This window comes from Mesocricetus auratus, unplaced genomic scaffold, assembly GCF_017639785.1.
Source record: "Mesocricetus auratus isolate SY011 unplaced genomic scaffold, BCM_Maur_2.0 Super-Scaffold_100008, whole genome shotgun sequence".
Taxonomy (NCBI): Eukaryota; Metazoa; Chordata; class Mammalia; order Rodentia; family Cricetidae; genus Mesocricetus; species Mesocricetus auratus.
In genome coordinates, this window is record NW_024429192.1 from 64,701,208 (window position 1) to 64,726,379 (window position 25,172).

Consider the following 25,172-nt stretch of genomic DNA (forward strand, 5'->3'; position numbering starts at 1 on the left):
TATTATGATCCTCATTTTACACATGAGAAGATGCATAGGTCAGTAACGTAATTTGTCTGATGTCATGTAACTAGTAAGTAGAACATTGGCACTGCCCAGGTCTCCTGCAGCCACATTAACCAGCCCTTGTGCTTGACCTTACAGTGGAATTCATCCATTTATCTCTGTACCTCTGAGTCCAATTCCACATGGTGGAAGGAAAGGGATCGACTCCTGCAATTTGTCACATGACTTCCATATGTGCTATTGGCACATGCATATCCACAAATGCACAAATACTCAAAAACTAAATACATTCGAAGATCTTAGGATGGAAAGCAAAGTCCTAAGTTCATAGTTACTATTATACTGAGGTTATAGAACTCAAACTACTTAATTTTTAAAATAAATATCTAATATTAAAATGTCCTGTAAGTCACTTACTGTATCAACATGCTATATGCAATCTCACATTGCCCTGCAATTCTTTAGAAAACCTCTCCTCTAGATTTGAATATCTTTTTTTTTCTTTTGGTTTTTTGAGACAGTTTTTTCTCTGTTTAGCTTTGGAGCCTATCCTGGAACTCTCCTTTTAGACCAGGCTGGCCTCGGACTCACAAAGACCTGCCTGCCTCTGCCTCCCAAGTTCTGGGATTAAAATAATGAGTCACCACTGTCCAGCTGAACATCAATACTTAAGTGATAAAACACAATTCAGAGTGGGTTAGTGACATGTTAGTTCATGGGGCTCCCAGGTCACACTGTTAAATGCTAGAGATTTGATAATCAGGATGAAGAGATTTGATAATCAGAACAAAGAGATCTGATAATCGGAACTAAGTTTCTGCAGCCTGTGGCCATGCACAACAACCTGTTTCCAAGAATGCTTAAATCTAAGCATGCTGTCCAGGTCAGCCAGGAAAGGAGGTTTGTTTCCATGGGCGCTCAGACAGTGCGGCAACTTTCACTCAATGTGACATAAACTAACATGTCTGCTTTGTCAGTCATGGGCCACCCCATCACCTGACTTCTTGGCGGGTACAGCTGGCATCATGACACTGTGCCAAGAGAGATGCTGGCATCAAAAGTCAGTTTCAGATCAACTCAAGTTATTATGCTAAGAAGATGGTATTTTGAAAAGCAAAATTCAACAGAAAATGCCTTTTGTTCTTCCATGTTTGGATTTTAATAAGAGAAACAAATAAATTCAACTTATGTAAGACGGAACTACCATTTCCACTGCTCAAACCAAGAAAAGGAATATTTTCCTGTCTTGGGGGGGGGGTTGAGATTAATTTATGTGCAGAAGTGTTTTGCTTTTATGTATGCACATATACCGTGTATGCTTGGGACTCATGAAGGCTAGACTGGGACACTGGATTCCTTGGAACTAGTGTTATGGTCGGTTATAAACCACCACATGGGTACTGTTAGGATAAAGCTTGTGGGGGATCTTGGTGGATTCCATGGCAGGAGAGAGTGACCGAGGTGGAGGGACAAACATGTTAGGCAGAGAGTGCCTAGTGAGAAGTTTTATTAGAAAGGGGAGGTCAGGGGAGAGGGAAGAGAAAAGAGGTAAAGAGACAGAGAGAGGACAGAAGAGTAGAGGGGAACAGCAGGAAAGAGAGGAGTGGGAAAGAGAAGAGCGGAAAGAGAGCAGAAGTGGGTAGGAAGTCTTTCTTTTAAAGGGGTCCTTTGCACCTGGGCTGGCCAGGGTGCTGCCTGAGTGTATTCTGCAGGTGACAGGGGCAGCCCGGCATAATGCCTGAATCCTTGAAGGTACTAGGAAGTGAATCTGGATCCCCCGCAAGAGTAATAAGCGATAGTAATTTCTGACCTCTCCTCTCTGTCTCTCTGTCTCTGTCTCTGTCTCTGTCTCTGTCTCTCTCTCTCTCTCTCTCTCTCTCTCTCTCTCTCTCTCTCTCTCTCCTTCCCCTATCATTTACTACAAAACTTAAAGTATCTCTATTTAGTTAAAAACTACATAAAATCAGATAAAGAAAATTATCCGAACCAACACTACTCACGATTTTACATTTTTAATTTTATTTTTAAATTCATTTTGTGGGGCTAAATAAAGAACCAGATCAGAGTATGGACGGGAAAGAAAACCACACCAGTTCCTTCAGCTAATGCTTCGGATGTCATTGTTCACTAAAAGTGAGTATTGAAGTATGGAGTTCATGGGTACCAAGTTTATCAGCATAAAATGTTTTCATCCATAGTTTTCCATGGCTTTGTACTTGATGACTGTAACTTAGGTCTTTTACTTGACATTTACTGATCCAACCATACCAGCAAAGAACACACACTAAATATCTTCATAAAACCATCTGTAGGCTACAGGGAGAAGGACAGAAAGTGGTGTGCAATGGGAGGAAAGATTACATCAAGAAAGCTTAATCCCTGTCACCCAGAGAACAAATGCATCCCAGGGAAGGAAAAAAGAACTTGTCTCTCTAAAAGGAAGAAGGCAGCAGAGAGCTTAATCACTTTTGCTTTTGTTGGTTCCAAGTGGTAGATAGGTCTGTTCACTTAAAAGGGAAACAATAGCAACAGACTTTTGTGTGTACCATTGACCACTTAAAATGGCAACATGATTTATGCTTTTAGAGTGCTTCAGTTTCAGAAGAAATCTGAATGAGGAGATAGTCTGTGGAAAGACATTCCAATGAACTGGTTAGGCAGGTCGCTGTTTGGAAGGAACACTGCCCGGGGCTTGCCAGGGAGATAGAGGCAGCTTTACTAGAGGGAGTGGAGAGTCAGAGAAGGTGCCTACTTTTCCTTTCACCACTCTACGGAGGACACACATTTATGACTAATCGTTATTAGGGCAATCTGTTGCCGCCCACCGTACCTTCACAGACTGTAGACTGGGAACCAGGTGCTTTCTCAGATAGAAAAAGTTACCTTTGTGCTAGGTTTGTGCAGTATTAACAACAGCCCCACAACCACACACATGTCTCTAAAAATAGTAAGGAAAGAGATGTTATCCCCAAAAATCTAGATTTTTTTTAGGCCACACAGGTTTTATTAAAAGAGCTTTTGTTTTAACAAAGGTCACTGCAGGTTCTATGGCCCCTGTACTGCCTCACTTGAGGATTATTAGCAAGGTGGACTCAGAAGCAAGGGGCTGACAAATGCAGCCATTGACCAAGCATGGGACCCATGTTCATACTTATCCCCTAAGGAAACTAAGTCAAGAGAGGAAAAGTGGTAGGTGTTGATCAACAGCACCATTAGTGCCAGCAGTGTGGAGACCAGAACCCAAGACTGTTGACTCCCAGACCAGAGTTTCTTACCCAAATGTGACTGCTACAGAAGTTTGCATGCCTTTAAACATGCTTTTTATTTTATGGAGCCTCGAGCTGAAAATCCTCCTGATGTGGCAAGCAACCACCAAAGACCTCACTCTTGTGGTATGATGTATCCTTTATTCAATTACGAGGAAACAGATGGCATACTGGGATACTTGTTTCCTTTATCAATTATTCACCAAACAGATTGCTGTCCTTCTCCAAACTCTCCTTAGCTTTTCCCTACTGGGTCGATTTCATGCACCCGAGTAGCCCCGTTTTCTAAACAGGCTATTTTTATGGTTCAGGAGCAAATAAAACGGCACCGTCAAATAGGGAGGTGGCTACATGTCTTTAAGGCAGAGACTGGGAGGCTTGGCTCTCATGCCTTTCATCTTGAGCAGCCAACATCACCCCAATAAAGCCCCATCTGACCCCAAATAATCAGACAGCCCGCCCAGAGATCTAAAGGAGAGGCCACTTTACAAGGCCATTCGGCTCTGATTGGAAGAGTAGTGAGTGGCAAGGTTGAGGAAGCCAAATCACCATTTGATTTCTGATTCAGTTTCTGTTTTCTTATCCTGTGCCACAGAGGTCCAAGAGTCACTCATGAAAATCCCTGCTCCCTTTTCGCTGCTTTAAGAAGGTGTGGCACGAAATGACTTAAGTCATAGCCATTAAGAATCCCCAGCTTCTTGGCAGGATGGCAAGTAAATGCAAAGGAGCCAGGCCTGTTCCTTGTTATTGTTGCTGTTTTGCTTTTACAAACAGAAAAGAACCGTATATCTCTTCTAAACACAAACAATGAGTTCAAGTCATGGAGCTGCAGGCAGGATACTTCTGGCAGGTACTAAGTCCTCAAATGAAAGGGAGATCAAGGGAATGAAGAGCTCTAGAATAGTTCCCAAGGAGCATGTGCTCTCTATATAGAAGGTGTAAATGTCACTCATACCTACTGGCCTTCTTTCATCCTGCCTGGAGAGGTCCCTGTGACCCATCCAGTCAGAAATAACACACATAGTTGTGGGTGTGGATTAGCTGTCTTATGCCTCAAACCCAGCACACCATTAACATAGTTCTTGTATTCTAGTTAGTGGGACACTTCATTGTTCCTCTACTAATAGTGAAACTAAAAGAACACTGACTTTCATCTCTGTTGCTTTCTGTGAAGTAGCAGTGAATTCTTCATAAATGTGGGCAAGATGAATAGGGACTGCTTCAAAGGCAGACTGGATCATTAGACCCCTAAACCTGTTAGAAATGAGCCACAGGGAGGGCAGAATGTGAGACCATAGACACATGCACACTCCTTATGTCTCCCCCAGCCTTCTTCCAGCTACTGATGCCCAGATCAGCAAGGGCACGGTTTACAAATACAACTCACTCTCTTCCTTCCATCCTTCCTTCCTTCCTTCCTTCCTTCCTTCCTTCCTTCCTTCCTTCCTTCCTTCCTTCCTTCCTTCCTTCCTTCCATCTTTCCTTCATTCCTTCCTTCCCTCCTTTTTTGTTTTTTTTTTTTTTTTGAGACAGGGTTTCTTGTGTCACAACCCTGGCTGTCCTGGAACTCAGAGATCCATCGCCCTGCCTCTGCCTCCCAAGTGCTGTGATTAAAGGTGAGGGCCACCAAGTTCGGCCACACAATTCTTCTCTTTCTCCCCCCCCCCCTCTCTCTCTCTCTCTCTCTCTATATATATATATATATTATATGAAACTAATAAAGAATTGTGAATTACAAATATAATAAACATATATCATACTTATTTATGAATTCTTGGGGCATTTCACATCTTGCACCCCAATCCTGCTCACCTCCCAGTCACTCCATTTCCACCCCTCACCCCTGTGGTTGCTCCTTAAAAGAAAAACTCTTTTCTTATACTGACCCCATCTTAACTCTTTGCCATTCTCAACATTCCTTTCCTTGGTTATAGATTTTCAGGTGAATTTAATACACTTCTCAAATTTATATAAGATGAGCTTATGGTCCTCAGATATGTTCTGTATTCCCGGGAAACTGCTTTGTGCATTGTTTCTGTGTTGTTGCGTTTTTTAACTTGTTTTTGAGACAAAGTCTCATGTATTCCAGATTTGCCTCAAACTGGCTTTGCAGGTGAGTCTTGACATTACAAGGATACATCACCATACCTGCTTCATGAAGTGTTGGGGCTTGAACCCGGGCTTGTGCATTCTATGCAAGGGTCATACTGACTGAGCTACATCCCTGCCTTTCCAGGAAAGGTTCCAAACTGTCACTTGAGTCACGAGGTGATTCATGTATCTTTCCGTTCTCTATAAGCACTGCCATTCGCTGTCTTACATTCAGTCTTTCATGTATTTAAGCTAAATCCTGCTCTTTCAGTCCCTCCCTGTCTCCAGGAACACCCTTTCTCTTTTCTTTTAAATAACCATATTATTTCCCCAGTGTTCCAATAGAGATGAGCTCATCGGAATTCCTGCTGGTGTCACATGTAGAGTTCCTTGCTGCACGAAGCCCTTTCCTTCTAGAAAGTGTGGTTTGCATAAGGTCCTGTCTGTCAGGACCTATGAGTTTTTTCCCATTTTCCCTTATTTTGCAGACAAAATAAGTTTAGTAAGCTGTGGGTGTCAGCTGAATGCAGGGTCACTAAAATGCTCACTGTAACTTACAGTGCCTGGTGAAGATTATCCCCGAAGCCACAGCATTGTACATGACTGACCTCTGGGCTACTTTTCTAGGACAAGTGCATATTTTTCATCTTTTCTATTCATCTTTCACTATTCAATCAGCAAACATTTTCCTCAGTACCCCTAACAGAGTGTCATGAACTTTGTAGGCTATCACTACATGCTTGTTCAACTTAGAACATGAAGTGACAGTTCTGGGGAGGACATCTGAATGAGCCATCTCTCTGATTAAGAAAGTACAGGCTGGGGGAAGCAAAAGAGAATACCATCAAAATGCATTGTCTGAAATCCTCAAAGATTTCATAACAAAAATTAAAAGTGAAAGGGAAGGTAATGCAATTTATTTACTTCTTTTTGACAAAACATATGTGGTCAAACATTCAGCAAATATATTTCATCTACAGTATTACACTTAATATTTGATTTGGGTTTTTTGTTTGTTTGTTTTGATATGGGATCTCCGTATGGTGCTCAGGCTAGTCTCAAGTTTGTTAAGTTCAAATCTATGCCTCCTGCTTTATCGTCCACTTAGTTATTACTGCATGTGCCTCCCAAACACGATGCCTGGATTTACCTTCTTATTTTCTAAATGCCACTTGCACATATTTTAATATGAGCCCCAGTCAGAAATGCCTATTTTAGAGTAGACACTGATCTAGAAGATTCTTCTCTGTTCTTACAGTTTCATATCTTTGCCCAGTCACTGCCCTCCCCCAATCAGTTTTGTCCCTATTAAATGTTTGACCAAGCAGGTCTGTCCATCAGAAACTGGAGGGTATGTGGAAAGATAGACACGGTCTATTTTCTCATCAGGTTCTGACTCTAGATCTGGAGCGGTCCCCAAGAATTTCCAGATCTTAACAAATTTTTAAGTACTCAGACCACCTTTCAAGAATTAAACCATGTCTTGGTTCTATGTAGATATAACTTCACCATTGTGTTAAAGGCTAAGCCCAGCTGAAGTTCATGTTCCCAATCACTCCCCTGGAAGAGAACGGTGCAAAAACCACTCAACAACAACGGAATAACATATAAATTATTAAGTAAGATAGATACATTTTCTAATGAGTTCTGTGAGACCTGAACATAAGAAAGAGTACACTGGTTTTCAAAACAACTCTTCAAACTTTGAAAATGTTTGGAACGAAGCAAAACCCAGAGAAACCTCAACCCGGTCTAACTTTAAGTAGGAATAGGCATGTCCCATCTCACAGCATGCAGTAATGTGATTTTTAAAAGGATGAATACATAGAAATTTCATATTTTTCTTTCTTCATTGGTAATGGCTGCACTTAGAATTAAAATTTCCTACTTCTGAGAGACATCGCATTTTAACCATACATATGTCACCACTGAGCACCAGGTCCACGAAAAGCATAGCCCTGACCTGTACAAAAGTCACATCTCAGAATTGTTTATCTACTTTAAGCTTCAGTAGCTTTCTACTGCAGCTTGGGAGACAGAGGCTCAGAAACATTCTGTACTTTTTCTAAGTGGACCAAAACAGTGAAGAGCAGAGCTGGATTAACTGCAGACACCTGGCTCTTTGCCTTCAGAAACTGAACCCTTTAGATTGCTTCTCAAAGTAGCCAGGAGAGCAGGTAAAAGGGCTCAGAAGGCCAGGGTTACCCCCAGCTCATGTTTATCAGAAATGTCCCAAGGGTCACTTGGGTCTTAGTTATCTCATCATTAAGGAAAGGTGTGATGGTCACTAGAACATTTCAAAGTTCCCATACTTCTTTAAGAGTTTTCCAAGGTTTTCTGGTAGAAGCTCTGTTTCTGAATGAAGGAAGCTTGTAATCTTTCTTTTCAAGTCAGCTTGCTTGCTAGGACGTCAACCTGCTAAGGTTCTGAGATGATGCAAGGTCACCATCAGCTCCCCTGTGTCTGCTGAAATCCCTGTCTGTTTATCTGTCCTTTTCAACTTCTCCATTGTGAATGTGCACACACTGAGCACAGTGTCTTAAGTAACTTTGCTGAGGTTACACCAGAGACAGGTGTTAAGGAAACTATTCCCCTGGGGCTATCATTTTGAACTCTCCCTCCGCAAAAGGAGAGGGAGGGATAGAAAGGAAAGGGTTTCTTTTCAGATTAAACACAGGGACTGCAAACACCTTCCCCCAGGCAATACATTCCCTGCCAGTGTGGGCTACAGTTTACCCAAACACCAAAGCAAAAAGCAAACAGCCTCTTTTGTAAGGGAAGAGCTGTCAGCTGTCAAGTGATATTTGTGAATTTCTAGAGAAGAAAGAAAGAAAAGAAAACCCTTGCCCTTATTTTATTAAGCAGCCTGTTTGTTCAAGGTTGAAATGCATATGTGTGTTTAAGGTAAAGTCTCTCAGTTGGCACTCTTGAACAAAGTGATGTCTTCCTATTGGCTAGGCCATACAAAGAAGAAAATAGAAAAACAGTCTGCTGTCGGGGACATCTAAACTCAGTCTAAACTAAGTGTAGAGTGAGCTTCCCCATACGCAGCATAGGTAATTACACACGGATTCCATAGGAATTGCAAGAGCATTTATTGTTTAATGGAATGTTTTCTTGTCCCCATGTTTTAATTTGTATTCATAGAATGAGCACACACAACTCACCACTAAAGAGACTGCCAGGGCTTCTACAGGAAAGGTTAAGAAGTGTTGGAAAAAAGGAGAAAAGGATGTGGCCATTGCCTTGCCCAGGACAAATTCTAGACACTGTGTACACTGTTTTTCCTCCATGTCTTTTCCACGCTGGCCCCATCACAGTCTGCCCACTCATTGATTAGCTGCTCCAGTCTCTAAGAGGACTTCCTTCTTTTCAGCCACAATACCTAGCCTTGGAAGTCCTTTAGATGACTTGACTAAAAGGAAAGGTGTCACTAAAGGAGGCAGTTCAGCACGGTGGGCAATCACTGGACACTTCTGTCTCCTAAAGGTGTTTACATTTTTTTCACAAAAAATAGTGTATCAACAAAATTATCTCCAGTTTATAAACACTCCTCACAGCTAATGGATATGTAAACAGACAACAGTAATAATAAAAGAAAGGATTCATAGAAACAAACTCATTATGTACAAAATTTAATACAGTAATATGCATTTAATTATCCATAAGAGAATATCCATCTCAAAACATTTTTCAAGAAATTTTTACCAATGGAAAAGCTAAAGTATGGTAAATCTGAACAATCAATATCATAACACTTAAGGGTGGCTTTTGTAAAAGTTAGCAAATAAGTTCTATAATAGAAATATAAAAAACTACTTTATATAAAACTGATTTATGACATTCCAGCCAAGGAAGCAGGAACACTTTTATCTGGAACCCCCAGTGGCCACAACTATCAGGATCACAGAAGAATTTCCTACCAGGCACCACACAGTCACCACACTCTCCTAAGAACCAGAGAGGGCAACATAAACCAAGGAAGGAAACTTCTACCCAACAAAGACAAGACCAGACATCACCAAGAATTACAACATTGCCAAAACCAGATGCCCAGATGCCAGCATACAATCAATAACAGGACAATATGTCTCCACTAGAGCTGACCAACCCCAACCTAGTAGGGCCTAAGAATTGCTGCGTAGCCGAAGCACAAGAAAAAGACCTTAAACAGCCTTTATGAATAAGATAAAGGTTCTTAAATATTTAATAAATAAATCCTTGAAGAAGTCAGTGAGAACACTAACAGTGTATGGAAACAAAGAAAAATCAGTAAGACCTGAAAGTGGAAATAGAATCAGTAAGGAAAACTCAAATTGAGGGAAACCTGGAAATTGAAAAATGAAGGAGCCTCAACAGGGACTTCAGAGTCAAGCCTCACCACCAAAAAGAATACAAGAGATGGACGAGGGAGTCTCAGGCATTGAAAACACAATAGAAAAAATGGAAACTTTGATCAAAGAAAATACCAAATCTAAAAAAAAATTCTGGCATAAAACATCCAGGAAATCTGGGACATGACGAAAAAAGAATCTAAGAATAATAGGAATAGAAGAATACACACAAGTCAAAGTCATAGAAAATACTTTTGAAAAAAAATAATAAAAGAAAATTTCCTTAACCTAAAGAATAAGATGTCTATCAAGTTACAATAAGCATACAGAAAAACCAAATAGAGTGGACCAGAAAATAAACTCTGCTTGTCATACAATATTCAAAACAATAAATGTACGAAACAAAAAAAAAGAATGTTAAAACCTTCGAGGGAAAAAGACCAAAAAACATACAAAGACAGAAATACTACAATAACCCTGAAATGTCAGTAGAGACTCTGAAAGCCAGAAGGACCTTGATAGATGTTCCACAGACTAAGCGCCCAGAGATGTCAGCCCAGACTACTAGAAGCAGCAAAACTTTCAATCACAATAGGTAGAGAAAGTAAGGCATTCCATGATAAAACCAAAATTAAGCAATATCTGTCTATACACCCAGCTCTCCAGAAGGTACTAGAAGGAAAGTTCAAAATTAAGAAATTAACTACACTCAAGAAAACACAAGAAATAAATCATGTCAGACCAGCAAATTAAAAGAGAGAACACACACATACAAATAAAAACCAACAAAATAACACTAATCAACAAATATTGCAGAAAACTCTCATCATCAATGGTCTCAATTCCCGCAATAAAAAGATACAGACTAGGGCTGGAGAAATGGCTCAGAGGTTAAGAGCACCAACTGCTCTTCCAGAGGTCCTGAGTTCAATTCCCAGCAACCACATGGTGGCTCACAACCATCTATAATGAGATCTGGTGCCTTCTTCTGGCATGCAGGCATACATGGAGGCAGGGTGTTCCATTCATAATAAATAAATAAATCTTTAAAAAAAAAGATACAGACTAACAGAATGGATGTGAAATCAGTATTCATCCTTCTGCTGCATTCAGCATTCAAGAAACATGCCTTAAGAAACATCACTGCAGAAGAAACTGTGGCCAGCCTGCACGATAAGCTTGTACAGCAGACACTTCCTCCCTGAGCCAAGACTCCTTCTATACCCAGAGACTGCTGACCAAAAGACACCTGACTCAGAGACACTAGTGAGAAAAGGACAGTGCAGCATAGTCAGCCTCCTGAGCCAATAAGACCTTGGAAGAGAGTATAAATGCAGGCCTAACTTGCTTAATAAATGAGTCTGTAGCAGCTCTGCTACTCACTGACTCCCAGTGCCTGGGTCAGTTCATCATGACTATTACTAATTTCAGTTATCAGGCACCCAACACACATATAGAAAAACCTAAACATTTGGAAAGGCAAAATATCCATAATTATTGCTTGGAAATTTCAGCTCAATAGGTAATATAACAACAGACAGAAAAACAAAAGGTTGTAGGACTTTACTGTTTGAAATCCAATTAGATCCAATTGCTATTTATAGAACTTCCTCCACAACAGAAGCAGAGTGTGCAGTCCTGTACTTCAGTGGTCTACTTCCCAACACTACTAGGTCAAAGTTGAAGTCCATACAATGTGTAAATGTATTTATAACTAAACAGAAACTGAAAAACGCATTAATCACTTCAGTATTTATTGGATGCAGCTAAGGCAATGTCTAGTGGAAATTTACTGTAGTCAGTGCTTCAATTCCTGGAAATAAAGAAAATAATCAGCTTACCAATAGAAACTTCTAAGTGAGGAAGCATAGCTATTACAGTATTTATAATGGGATGGCTACAATAAAAGAAAGGAGAAGTGGGGTAGGAGGAGGAAGAGAAAAAGGAGGAGAGGAGAAAAGATGAAAAATGAGGAGGGAGATGAGAAAGAAGAAAGGGTGAAGAGGAAAGTGGAAGAGGAAAGGAGGAAAGAAAAGGAGGAAGAGGAAAGGGGAAGGAAGGGGAAGAGGGAGGAGAGAGGAAGGAGGAAGAAGAAAGGGGGAAAAGGGAATGGGGAAGGGGGAGAGGGAAACGAGAGGAGGAAGGGGAAAATAGGAAAGGGGGAGATGGAAGGGGGAAGAGGAAAGGGAAAGGGAAAGGGAAAGAGAAAGGATGAGAGGGAAGGGAGAAGAAGGAAAGGGGAAGAGAAAGGAGGAGAGGGAAGGAGGAAGAAGGAAGGGGAAGAAGGAGGGGGAGAGGAAAGGAGGAAAAGAAAAGGAGGAAGAGGAAAGTGAAAGGAAAGAAGGAAGAGTAGAGGGGAGGAGGGATGAGGAGAGGAGGGGGAAGAGGAAAGGGGGAAGAACAAAGGGGAAGAGGGAATGGGGAAGGATAAAGGAAGGAGGAAGAGGATGGGGGAAGAGAAAGGGAGAGAGGGAAAGGGGAAGAGGAAAATGGGAGAGGGAAGGTGGAAGAGGAAAGGAGGAAATGGTAGAGAAGAAAATATACTTTGGGAAAAACAGGAAAAAGTAAGGGAGGAATGCAATATAAATAACAGACACAAAAGTCCAGAAAGCAAACCAGAAAAACAAATGAGGTTGGACAGAGAAAACTATTAGAAAAAAATTAAAGTAAAATTTGAGGTGTTTCATTGAAAGGTAATCAAAATTAGTGAGTCTCTGGTACTAAAAGTTTCCAACATAATAAATGAAAATATAATTATCTATCCTTCCGATATTAATAGAATACAAAGGAAATATTCCCAACAATTCTATATGCATGGGCAGCCAAATACTGTTGCCTGCTTTCTAAGCCCTTGATATGGGCTCTCAAGCATGCCAATGACAAAAATGTGGCCCCTGATTCTTGAAGAGACAGAGAAATAAACAATTATAGTACTGTGTAATAAAAAACATGCCAAAAGTTATTATCACAGTTGCTTTGGGAGGATGGTATTTAATTCCAGTGTGTGGAAATAGTGACACAGAAGGCATTTCAAAAGAAAGCAGGGCAAAGAGGGCAGTGAGGGACAGATAGGGATTGGATAGAGGGAAGAAAAATGTGAAAATGGTATTTTGGAAGAGAATGTTTTCAACAACAGAATATTTGGGAGCATTAGGAAACCAAACATGCCAATGTGTAAATTATAATCATGATAGGAACCGGGAATCGAAAAGCTTATGATTTTAAACATCATAACTTTTGCTATTCCTGTGTAGCCAAGAGCCTTGCTTAGAATCTGATGAGGTTGGTTTTGTTGTCATTAATTCAGGATCTGTATCAAAATTAACAATAATACACCAGACGTAGCCAGAAATGGAAATCACTGGTATGGTTTTACCATTTTATAAATAGGTAACAGCCATAAGTCCCTAACATTATGAGAGGCACAGTGGTAAAGCCCAGAAAAAATGACTTATTTATCATCTATGTTCCTTTTTACTTTGTTTTTTGAGTGTGTGCACAAAAGTTACTTCTTCCTTCAACATTGCAGTGAAGTCAAATGAGAAAAGTGGTTCCCACAGTGGGATGGATCTGGGCAGAATCAGATCCAGTTTCTGCATCTCTAGGACTGTGAAAACCCTGGTGACATCATCCTCTCTATTTTGGTTTTAACATGAAGAACAACTCAGAAAACAAACAAACGAAAAGAAAAGAAAAAGCAGCTAATTGCTTCACATGACTAGATTTGCTCTCCTCCCACAGTCTTGTCTGTTGAGAGCCATCTACCTTTGATTTGTGGATAGCCTGACCCACACCCTGAAGAGGAAGCTCAGGGTACTCACCCACATGGGGTCAGAAAGGTCTGAGTCTTGCATGCGAATACAATCCATGCTAATCTCAATCTTGTTTGTCGCACCATTTTCTGATGGTTCCTCCACAAAGTTCAAATCAATGGGTTGAACTGAACATATAGGCCTAGCACAAAGAAGGGAAAAGGTGTGTGTCACCAACTAGGAAAAACTACTACAAGGCATTTAGCAGACCAGAAATAATGAATATTTTCTACTTCAGTGTTGGCAAATCCTTGCTTAGAATCAGAAACCCAAGGTTTGAATCTTGACTCAACCATATCCCATATGCATAATTTGAGGAAGGTCAAACTAGATTCTACTTGGTGAGTTGGAGGCATGATCTCTGCAAGTAGACATGCAGGCTAACATGGATAGATCAGGGACAGTGCTATGGGCAGATCCAGGAAGGTCAGCGGTGTGAAGTAAGCACTCTAGTGTCCCCATTTGTCATCATGTTAACTTAATTAAACTTGTTTTTGATAAAAATGTTTTCACAGAAAAATTAAAATAACGAATGAAATGGAGTGTTTCACCTTCTTGGGGGATAAGTCTTCAAGAAAAAAGAACAAGGCTTGAGTGTCGGACATTGACACTGGGGAAGGTGTTTTGGATTGTTCTTGGAAAAACATTTAGTTTGTCTACAGGGATGCTCCTTTAGGATAATGATGTTCTTTTGGTATTGGAAACTAGAGATAGAAAACTACTTTATTTTCAAAGCAGATATATTACTGAAGGTCTTAAATTTATAAAAGTATAACTTTTATTAACTGATTCTAGAGACATTCTGCAGTAAATAATATCTTGGCAATTTGTGTTGACTTATTTCTAAAGAGTTCTGGTACACTTCTTGATTGTTTGATACTTACTGTTCCAGAAAATCCCAGATATGCTGGAAAACTTCTGGGCTGAGGAACTCACTTGTCTGGGAGCTCTGCGACATGGCGGATCGGTAATAACTTTCTTTCCAAGAGAAATGAGCTGGGGTTTCTACGAAACTTAAAAGGACAAAAAAAATATGAAGCTAAGATTATGGTTTCTGTATTCATGACACTGGCTAATTAAATCAAAATATAAACTATCTGGAAAATACCAGTGAATCTATAAATGTCATACAGCATACATACATAGCACTGTTCCTAAGCTGCACAATTGGTGTTTCTTTAGACAGAATCATGGACTACATTCTGCCTAAAATCAAGACAGAACTTCCAATGCTAGACAATCAAGTCTTTTTTATCAAGTTCATCTCTCTTAATTAATAGCATTGTTACTGTATGCTATACTTACACTTCCCAACAGAGTGTAGATTTCAAAAAGAAAATAAACACCCCTTCATTAAATCTGTCGGCAAGTCTGACCTATCATTAGACTTATTTTATAAGTGCTTCAAATTATTATCTGCCAATTCTGCCTCCAGCAGGTAAGAGGTAGAATTGAAAAGCAGAAGTGATTTCAGAGAACTTAAATTTCACCCTCAGATTAATAACTTCTCTTGCCACTACAATTTTAGCATCACACTCTAGGACAATAAATATAAGCTCTTGGACCTCAGGCATTATATTTTTAATCACTAGTTGCTTCCCAGAGTGTGTGTGGAGGTATTGCTTAATTGGAGTTAGAATTCATGGTTAACTAAGAGATAAACAAACACCAGGACACTGTGCCAATTAATGCCACTTCTGTTTGTTCATTTTGCTGCTAAGATCTCAAGTATTTTTTAATTCAACTTTGATCCTTATTTATCTAGAGTAAAACTCTAGCTTTCGCAGTTGATATATTCTCCCTGTCTGATTATTATCTGCCTAGATAATCTGGGTAGTGATTTGCTATAATGATCAGCAGGCTAATTTTACCTCAGAATGAAATTAGTTATGCTCTTAAATCACTGCTCTTCATATAAAAATGAATTAAATTAATAGTTTACAAGGACAGTTAATCTTCTTACTCCCCTTTTAAACATTTATTCTTTGCTCTATTTACATAGTAGGAATTCACAACACTGGGGTTATTAATAAATGATTACTAACCCACTTCAGCAGTACATTTATTGATCAGGTTAAATATATAAAATAATGAATAAAATATGCATTGTTCACCAAGAATCATATGAATAATGGAAATAAAAAAGTGACTATGACTATCTCATTCCTCTGGGAGCTCATGGTGGGGACAAGAGCAAAACAAATCTTTAATAAACATGGTGAGTATAAAGATCTCTATTAAATCATGATATATAATTTCTGCAGGACCAAGGAAAGAGACAAGTGACTGAGAGTGAATCAACTAGCACAGTAGGAGCTAATGTGCAGAGTAGGTAGAATAGCGAGGAGGTCAACCAGTTATCTGTCTTTTCCAATTTGGGCTACAGTCAAATATGAAGTGCTAAGATGGACACTAACTTGCTGCATGTGAAACAATTTGATGTAACTCTTTGTTAAGGCTGTGTAAAATTTTGAACACTGACTATGGAGATGTACAATTGGTAAGGCTATGAAACTTACATGCTGTGTCAGCAGCATGGGTACTTGGACTTACATTGAAAGGTACTTTTGTAAGCTCTTCTTTAAAGATTTGCTTTTAATTTTAATTGTGTATATGCCTGTGTCTGTGTGGGTATATGTGCATGAGTGCAGGTATTGATGGAACCAGAAACGAGAATTCAATCTTTTGGAGGAGGAGTTACAGGTGGGTGGGAGCTGCCAGGCATGGTTGCTGGGAACTAAACCCTGCAAGACCCATGCATACTCTTGACCATTGAGCCATTACCACATTCCTTTTGAAGCCATTTTAAATGGACATTTTGCTTTGAGATAATTATAGACTCATAAATGATTATAATAAATATTACAGAGAGATCATCAGTATCCTTTACCCAGTTTTGCCAAATGGAAGTATCTTTAAGAAACTATCATCTGCTGTCACAGACAGGACATGACTTTCATGAGACTGACAAATCTTTCCCAGAAATTCTCAGTATCATTTACTTTAGTGTGTGCTGTGTGTTGTATGTACTCAAGTCTACATGTTCATCACTGTTTAGGGCAGTGTATCTACCTCCACAAGGCTAACAGGTTTGAAGCATGCAATGGATGAAATCAGAATATATACTGGAGTGAAATGACTGAATATTGTATGGAGGAAGGACTTAAAGTGATTGTTTAGAAGGTTGTGGTTTGCAGTCCAGGTAAGACAACAGGAAGAAGGCAAATTATTTAGACAATTCAAACTCTGAAATGAACATAAACAGTCATATTGAGGCTCATTAAGTCAGGAGACAGATGTGAGGAAACCAAGAAAAACCATACATCTATTCTAGGACCCATTTCTTCCAATGTTCAGAGTGCTTCATAGTTGTTAAACACCCGAAGCTGTAGTTAGGGTCCTCCTATTACATCAGATGTGGAGATATCATGGGAACTTCCCAAACTGCCACACAGATACGCTAATAAAGGATCTAAATTAAAAAAACAAATAAACACTCTGATATCATCACTTGGAATGTAGTTTGACTTCCTACCCCCCCCCATTCTCTTGTGGACTTTTTAAAAGAACCTGGATATGAATACCCTAAATCATGACTGCAGATACGGCTCAGTGCTCTTCCAGAGGACTTGCGTTATTTTGCTAAATAAAATTCTTTTTAAACTAGGTGGATTTCCACCCCCCACCCCAGACTACAAAAATTAGAAATGTACACCTGGTAAAAGTGACCTCCAAAGGGAGAGGAGGAAATGATAGGGGGAGGCAGGTGAAGGGTTGGTGCGGGGAGGAGAGGGAAAGGAAGAAGAGGGGGAAAGAGTTCAAAGCTGTGTGTTAGGACATGTTCACGTGTCTTCTTTGCAAACAGGGTTAATTCTTGTTCAGTAGGACAGCATGCAAACACTGTGGGGCAGCGGTGGAGGGGTCATCCAGGGCCATAGGGCATGTAGGGTGAAGTAATCACTGCCTGTCTTTTGAGTCTTTGCCTATGGGTGAATCTCAGTATCAATTACTCATGCAGCAATGGTTCCCTTCAAAGGCCTTTGTCAAACTGGTCACACCCAAACACTGGCAGTCTGAAGTTTTTGGGTTTTTGTTGTTTTGTTTTGTTTTTTGTTTTTTGTTTGTTTTATTCTTTACAACCTGCCTTACCAAAAAAAATGAATAAATAAAATAAAAAAACTAACCTTCACTCTTTACACTAATTCAGAAAAAATAATTTCTTTTAGAAGTTATTGGAAAACACACATCAGTCAACAGCTGGTATCTTCTTTTGCTTTCCTGTTCCCCTAGAAAGCATCATCTCTCTGGGATGGAAAGTCTGGACAAAAACACCAAACCAAACAGCAAACCAAAGAACAATCAGGCCAGCTCTGTTCTGCTCTAACTTGTCTCTTTCTACACAGTCTTTCAAAATAAAATAGGACATGAGATGCTAATATTTACTACACCTGGGCCAACCTATGACTTTTCAGCAGTGCTCATGCTTAGCATTTATCCAGTAACATAACTATGAGGAATTCATTTTAATAATAAGGTCTCCATGTTTCACTTCTGATCATATAGATATAAACATGTAAGCCTAGAAGTTTACTTGATTCTACACAAGTGTGCCTTAAATCAGTTAACAGAAAAGGTAACAGCAGGGCAAACTGGAAGCTTCTGACTGCTGCTAGACTTCCTGCCTCAAAGGGCCCTTGACCAGGTCCCAGTCACCACGGGGGAAGGGAAAACCGCTCTTCCAGGAGCCTCCTTTCTAGCTGGGGTCACACTGGAGCTCACATGGGTTGAGGGGTTGAGGGGATTCACGCATGAATCCTGACTATGAAGGATGGTTAGCATACCAAGTTTATCCTTTCTCATTAACGTCACGGCACAGCTGAGGTCCCTATAGTATGAACTTCCTCAAGGTCTAACACTGTACTGCAACGTTGGCTGTTAAGAACAAGAGGCTTAATTCCCTGGGACTTTCCAAGCAATGGTTAATCACAGCTATTACTCTAACATATTATTATGAAATCCGTTTAAAAGAAAGTTACACTAAAATACAAAGATGATAAATACTGGAAACTCATTGCCTCCTACTCATTGTGCTATCTAGAATCCATCAACATTCCTGAAAGCCATTTAAGAAAGAAATATGGTAGAATGGCTTAGTTAAAAAATAATCTATGAATTCAGGGCCATCCTTCTGAAATAATGTACACTATACATTTGGTGAAACGTTTTATGACTCAGCCATCTGCAGAGATTCTGGTGTGTGGAAAGCCATGCAGAGGCTTAGTCAATGGCATGCTGTCTTTTTGAAAGTTTCTTTTTTTAGTATATATGTAGATGTTATTAGTAGAGTACTTTTAAGTTTTTCTTAATTTTACCCTTTATTGTAAAATCTTAGGCACCAATTTCTAATTTCCTACTGGACTGTGACCTTCTTGGGGGCAGAAAAGCCAACATAGCTCAGTCCTTTCTCTGTGTGCTCTGCTTGCCTGAGGACGGGCAGCAGAGTATTGCTGTGGATTAAGGTGCGATCTCCAAATGGGGCCTGCTTTTCCAGTTATGCAGTGGCCCTCTAGCCTCAGAGAGGAGAAGCAGGTTATTCAAGTTCACTCAGGCAGTAAACGATAAAGCTGGGACTTAAATACAAGATTGTACTGCTTCAAAGTCATGCCTTATTAAGTTACATATATAATATCTACTTTTCATCCCCCATAAAACTTTGGAGTCATGGAATTCTAATATGTAGGAGATTTCTTTTAATGTTAAAAAAATCTACTGCATCACTATAAACAATGCTTGCCAACAAAATGGCCATGAAATGGCATTAAAAACTAGTGATAGTAAATGAATAATATTTCCAGATTGTGTGACCCTTTTGTCAATGCCACTACAACTGCCATCCAAGACCCTAAGCAGAAGCTCTGGTGGATCAGATACACCTCTCCCATCTCTCAATCAACTATGTATTTTTACTTGCAAAATAAGTGTGTTTAGTAGATACACAGGAGTCTGAGCTGAAGTTGGCCTACAAATACAAAGAAAAAATAAGAACACTCCAAACCTTTCAGAGAAATGGACCTAGAGATAAAGAACTCTGCCAGACCTGGAATGGGTGGGAATTCCACCACCAACCAAAGCAGAATCATTTCTCCTTTGAAACAGTTGGGAGAAAGGTTTTAACTCCATTTTCTCAGCCTGTACTAAAGTGAACCAAAGGCAAGTATCCCTGTAAGAGAGGACAGGGGTAAAGCCAACCTACTCACCATCACTTAGCAACTTTAAGTCAGGCCCATTAGCATATTTGCTTCCTTAGATGACAGTTTTTCCCCCACTATAACATTGAAAAATGATCAGTGTGTTTCTTGTCTCTCCATTTGTGATGGTTACTTTTGACTGACACTTGATTGACTTAATAAACACTTAGGGATTTACTTAGTGAAAAACATCTCCAAGTGTACAGGGATAGTATGTCCAAAGATAGTTTTCAAAAGGGATCTGATCAATTCAATGCATTAATCTCTTGTATATTCATAATATAATTGCTTCATTGAGAGGTAACAAAAAGTACAAGGTGGGACATAGCTGAAGGAAGTGGGTTATTTTGATGTGTTCCTGGAGTTACATCTTGCTCTCTGGTCCTTTTCTAAAGTCTTTTCTTTAATTCTTTGTGTGTGTGTATGTGTGTGTATGTGTGTTCAGATGTATGTGTACATATGTGTGTGAAGTGATTCCTACATGTGTCTACATAGGTATGGAGGACCAAGACTGATGTTGGCAGTCTTCCTGAATATCTCTTCACATTAAGCTTTAAGGCAGGCTCTCTCTATGAATCTGGAGCTCATAGATACAGCTAGTCCAGCCAGATTCCCTCATCCCTGCCATCTAAGTACTGGATTTACAGGCAGGCTGCTACCTCACTTGTCAGGTGAGTTCTGAGGACCAATAGGTCCTCATGCCTACTATTTTTACAAGCAAGCATGTTACCTCATGAGGCATCTCCACAGTCATATTTGTTATTTCTAGTCTCTGTTCACCAAGAAGCAAAGAACAGCCCATCCCACAGGCTCCTGTTACCAGTGTCCAATGCCAGGTAGCCATGGAAAATAAAGAAACTCTATGTCCTTACCTAATTCAAATGACGGATATCCTGAGCCTATCTTGGGTATTTGTTCATAACATCAAGGTGAGCATTTAACACATCTACTCCAATTCAAATCCAGTGATCAATTTTCCCCTTAGTAAACACAATTTAGAATGAACTGGATCTAGAGCTTATTCTATGCCTCAATTTATTTCAATTTATCCTAATTTATAGAGCATCATGATCAAAGGGGTTCTTCCTATATATCACTGAATTGATCAGTAGAGGAAGAGTCTCCTATTGAATATTCTCCTTTTCCTACCACAATCTTCCATAAGACTCCATGTCTATTCATTTAAAAAGATCAACTCAGAAGCTGTGAATTATGAGAGCACATCTCCGACTTTCACCCCTTGGCCTTACTTTCTGTGCTAGCCAATTCTACTGTGAAGATAATGTCGATCCCTGTCTACAGCTCCCTTTGCTTGCCACCCCTGTCCCATTCTAGCTTCTGACTTCATTTCACTCGTTGCTATTCTCTCTCTAACTATGAGCCTATGTGATGATCAACCTTCCCCAGCTCAGTACCTGTACTCATTAACTTAGTCCCCTCTTTACCCTCGTTCCCTTGGGGGAATATCCTATTTCATTGTTACTAAATCATTGTGGTGCTTTTGTTCCTTCATAGTTAGATTCATATCTTGTCACATGGTGGAAGTTTTAGTAGTATCTAGAGATTGCCTCCCAGAGACAAGAAACACCCTTTAGCCTCTGTTCTTTCTGATTGTACTTTTCAGCATAGCAGCTGACAGAGAATAGGAGTAAAGCAAATACTTCTCAAAGGAAGCATTTGAGCAGTGGACCACAAGCAGAGGCCAGTAGCTAGAGCCAAAACAGCAGTTAGCATGTCACTGTTCCCATTAGGGAGATGACCTGCAATGCACCCAGCAGGCCGTGTTTAATTTCACAACATCCTTTGAGGTAGATCCCAAAATTCTCACATCTTACAGACAAGACGGTACTCAAGGTCATGGCTGGATCTGGGAATGGGGATGATGTTAATAAGGGCATGGATGGCTTCAGAGTCCCTAGACTTCCATTCTCAAAGCTAATTACAAACCCTGATTCCAATGATGGGTATGAGCCTGATCTGATGCACAAGGCCTGCCATGCAGGTTGAAAACAGGAGGACCCCAATTTCAAGGGCATGCTGAGCAATTAAACAATACCTTATCTGGAAATAAAAGATAGAAAAGGGACTCGGGCTATGGCAGGGATATAGCTCAATGCTGCAATGTGTTGGGCAGATAGATAGATAGACAGACAGACATATATGGCATAAGACTTTGAAATCTACACTTTAAAGACAGAATTTGTAAAACCTCATAGCTTGAGGATTCAATTAAATTTCAGTCTGTTTAGGGTACAGAATGCTTCTATAAAATTACATTTTCTCTAAATAGCCATCCTCAGGCAATATGTCACAGCCATATCCATTCAGACAGCACTTTCCAAATGTTTCTGGAAGCATTACAGATTGAACACTGGCCCATGAGCATGCTAAGCAAATGCTTTACCACTGTGCTATACCCCAGCCCTCAGATACCCTTTCAGTACTAAACAAAATAGCAGAGTGTAACAATCACAATATTGTATAATACAAGCAGTAGGCTAAGCATTTTCTAAATCTTTTTGGCTATAAACTCGTTGATCCTTTCAACAACCTATGATAACATTTTACTAGTCTAATCTTCAGGTTAAGGTGAAGAAACAATGGCACATACAGCATATCAACTTCCATCTAAGAAAGATATGTGGACCGTGATTGGAACAGATATAAGCTTACTGAGATGGTTGCTTTGCCTGTGTCCCTAGCTCTCACACTATGCTGACTCTCCCAGTCGTGGACCAGGTTCGAGCTCTGCCTACTGTACATTCCTGATGGAGGCCTTAAATGGCTGGGGTCTTAGGCATGCCTCTGTCATCTGGGGTCCAAGTTCATCCTTAGTAAAAGGAGGTGGGTGATGAAAGATGAATTCTAAGATCCCCTGTTGGAAAGACACTATGTTTTCTGATTCACTAGGACCCAATGGTTCCCGACTGAAACACACATACACACACACACACACACACACACACACACACACACACACACACACACTCTCCAGCACAGCCCTATTTGTACCTGACAATTCAAACTACTTCTTTCTGAGTCATTTCACCTTGTCATTGCTTCTTGCTGAGAGAATCAAATGTCCGATGTACCCGCAACCGAGAGTTTGTCTTCATAGAGTTTGTTCATTCTAGGACCTATCACCTACCAGCTGAATTTAATCTGCCTCTCTGCAGGACTTCACCTGAGTCTCTAGGAGTCTCCACTCTCCCTGGAGCTCAGCAGTCTCTGGCCACTCTTTTCCATGCTCAGACACCGGCGCACCCCATCACTAATTCACCCTCAGCACCCTCTCCTGCTCTTCCTTCTTACGTACTGCTCTTGCCATTGCCCTGCTCTAGGCTTACTCTCTCAGGCTTCCCTTAGCCCTGATTTCTCAAACCTGGCAATACCGTAGAATACTTGGGATGTTTAAAATGCAAATGACTGGACTTTAGCCCAGTCCACACAGTTAGAAGAGCACAATCTGGGATAAGGTATTTAGAAGTTTGGAGTTCCTCAAGAAGAGCTAAGGTGTGGGATGGTTGAGAAACACCATTGCCCGGCTCTTGTGATTTCCATACTGGGAATCAGAAGAAAATCACCCTGAAAGGTGGATTAACCTTACTCCAGGGAGGACAGTCTGTCTGGGCATGTGAAGGAAACAAGTAGGGGCTTCTCCCGGGCAGCTTTAACAAATAAAGTCTTAATTGAAAACTAAGGTCAGTGCAGCCCTGTACGGCCCTGTCACCTGCCTTGATCCTCCAATCTCAGGCTGCCCTGAGTTCATATCTAACTCTGGAGGGTTGGCAGTGAAGACCACATGTTCTGTCTCTGTGTGCTTCAGCTGACGAGGTTACCATGGGAATCCCTAACTCTCTGCAGGCTTCATTTCTTCCTGTAAAGGTTATTGGATTGCTAAATAATTGCTACTTCTCCCCCGCCCCCTTCCATTATTCTGATATTTTAAGGCCTACGTCCCATTGTTCCTTGCTAGTTCAAAAGCAGCCTCAGCTGTTTCTGATTCAGTTGACCACAGGCGATTCATCCAGTAAAGCAATTCATGACACCTGCTGAAGAAAGCCTTGTAGCCCGCGCCACGGCCTGCACATTGCCCGATTCCTTGCTACACTCAGAGCTATCCCTGCTGATTTTGGAACAAAAACCTCCCATGGTGTAATGATGGCAGTTCCTCCTGATGGGTTTTCTTCTTGCAGCTAGGGGCTCCTCACCTCCTCAGATGACTTTACGAGTGTGGCTCAAGGAGCCTAGGTTGCAGACACCACGCTCTCTGTTCAGCCGCCCACTGATGCACCCTGGGTAATTACTGCGCACTTCGGCTTGCCTCATTAAGAGGCTCAAGTGGGGAGGTCTACAGGCAGAGACCCCGCCTCTCCTCTCGCTGACAGGCTCCTTGGCTTTGAGAGGCATTGACATAGGCTCTGGAAAGAGAACGACCTCTCTGCCTTGTAAACTTCGTATGAATGGGTTTTTGTCTACCCGCAAATAAATTAACAAAAGGCAACAGTGATAATGAAGACAATCTTTGACGGTATAAAAAGTTAAAGCCCAGAGTGTTTGTGTTTTTTTAAAAAATATATAATATTTTTATTAATTCTTTAAGAATTTAAAACAACATGATTAGGAGTCCCACAAACACATCGAGCCACACAATTGTCACATACTATGCAGAGGGTCTAGGTCAGTCCCATGCAGGCTCCCTGAATGTTGGTTCAGTCCCTGCGAGCCCCTGTGGAACCAGGATAGCTGATTCTGTGGGTTTTCTTGTGATGTCCTTGACCCCCTCTGGCTCCTACAATCCTTCCTCCCTCTCTTGAGCAGGATTGTGTTTATGGGTTTTGACAGTCTTGCAGTGACAAGGATTCTTTGACTTTTGTATTGGAGAACAGAGGCGAGACAAGGTGAAGGACACATTTAATAAGGGAAGTTTAGCTTAACGCCCTTCAATTGAAATAATGGCTGAGAGAACTGCTGGGGAGAAAATGGGACATTGGTGAGTTTGTATGTTGGGGGTGATGAAGGGATCATGGTGTCTGAAAAAGAGAAACAACAGCAAAGAGGAAAGCATAGCATTTTAGAAGTCTTTAGTAGTCTCCAGACACAGAACATGTGACCATGTGAAAAGAAGTGTGTTTTTCCTGTACTGCTTAAATGCAATACAAGTAATGGAACAAACTCATTGCAGTCGACAGTTCCAAACTGTACAAATTGTTTTAGTGTTGAAGACATTTAGTTACAAGAAAGGTTTTCGTTTGCTTATACTTTATAGTGAAAAACAGAGTCATAATAAAGGTTGTCAAAACAAGTTTGTCAGAAGGTTGGAAGGCTGTCGTAAACAGGGATCCACAAACTTTTAGTCCTCAAACTGTTCATTGCTTAGGCTGTCTGGGGCTTTTGCTCTACATGGCCAGAGGT

General features: G+C 40.5%; 1 protein-coding gene across 6 annotated transcripts in view; it reads right to left on the reverse strand.

Annotated features, from left to right (window-relative positions):
* Tp63 (tumor protein p63) overlaps nucleotides 1-25,172 on the reverse strand; it is a 199,673-nt gene that overhangs the window by 110,192 nt on the left and 64,309 nt on the right. For 5 of the 6 annotated variants that reach the window (XM_040751015.1, XM_040751014.1, XM_040751018.1 and 2 more), the window contains exons 2-3: nucleotides 14,394-14,522; nucleotides 13,519-13,651 (exon numbers count right to left, since the gene is read on the reverse strand). In XM_040751015.1, the coding sequence (XP_040606949.1) occupies nucleotides 13,519-13,651; nucleotides 14,394-14,522 (262 nt within the window). Of the gene's footprint in view, nucleotides 1-13,518; nucleotides 13,652-14,393; nucleotides 14,523-23,968; nucleotides 24,061-25,172 lie in introns of those variants that run through there. The other variant, XM_040751017.1, reaches the window with a different exon arrangement.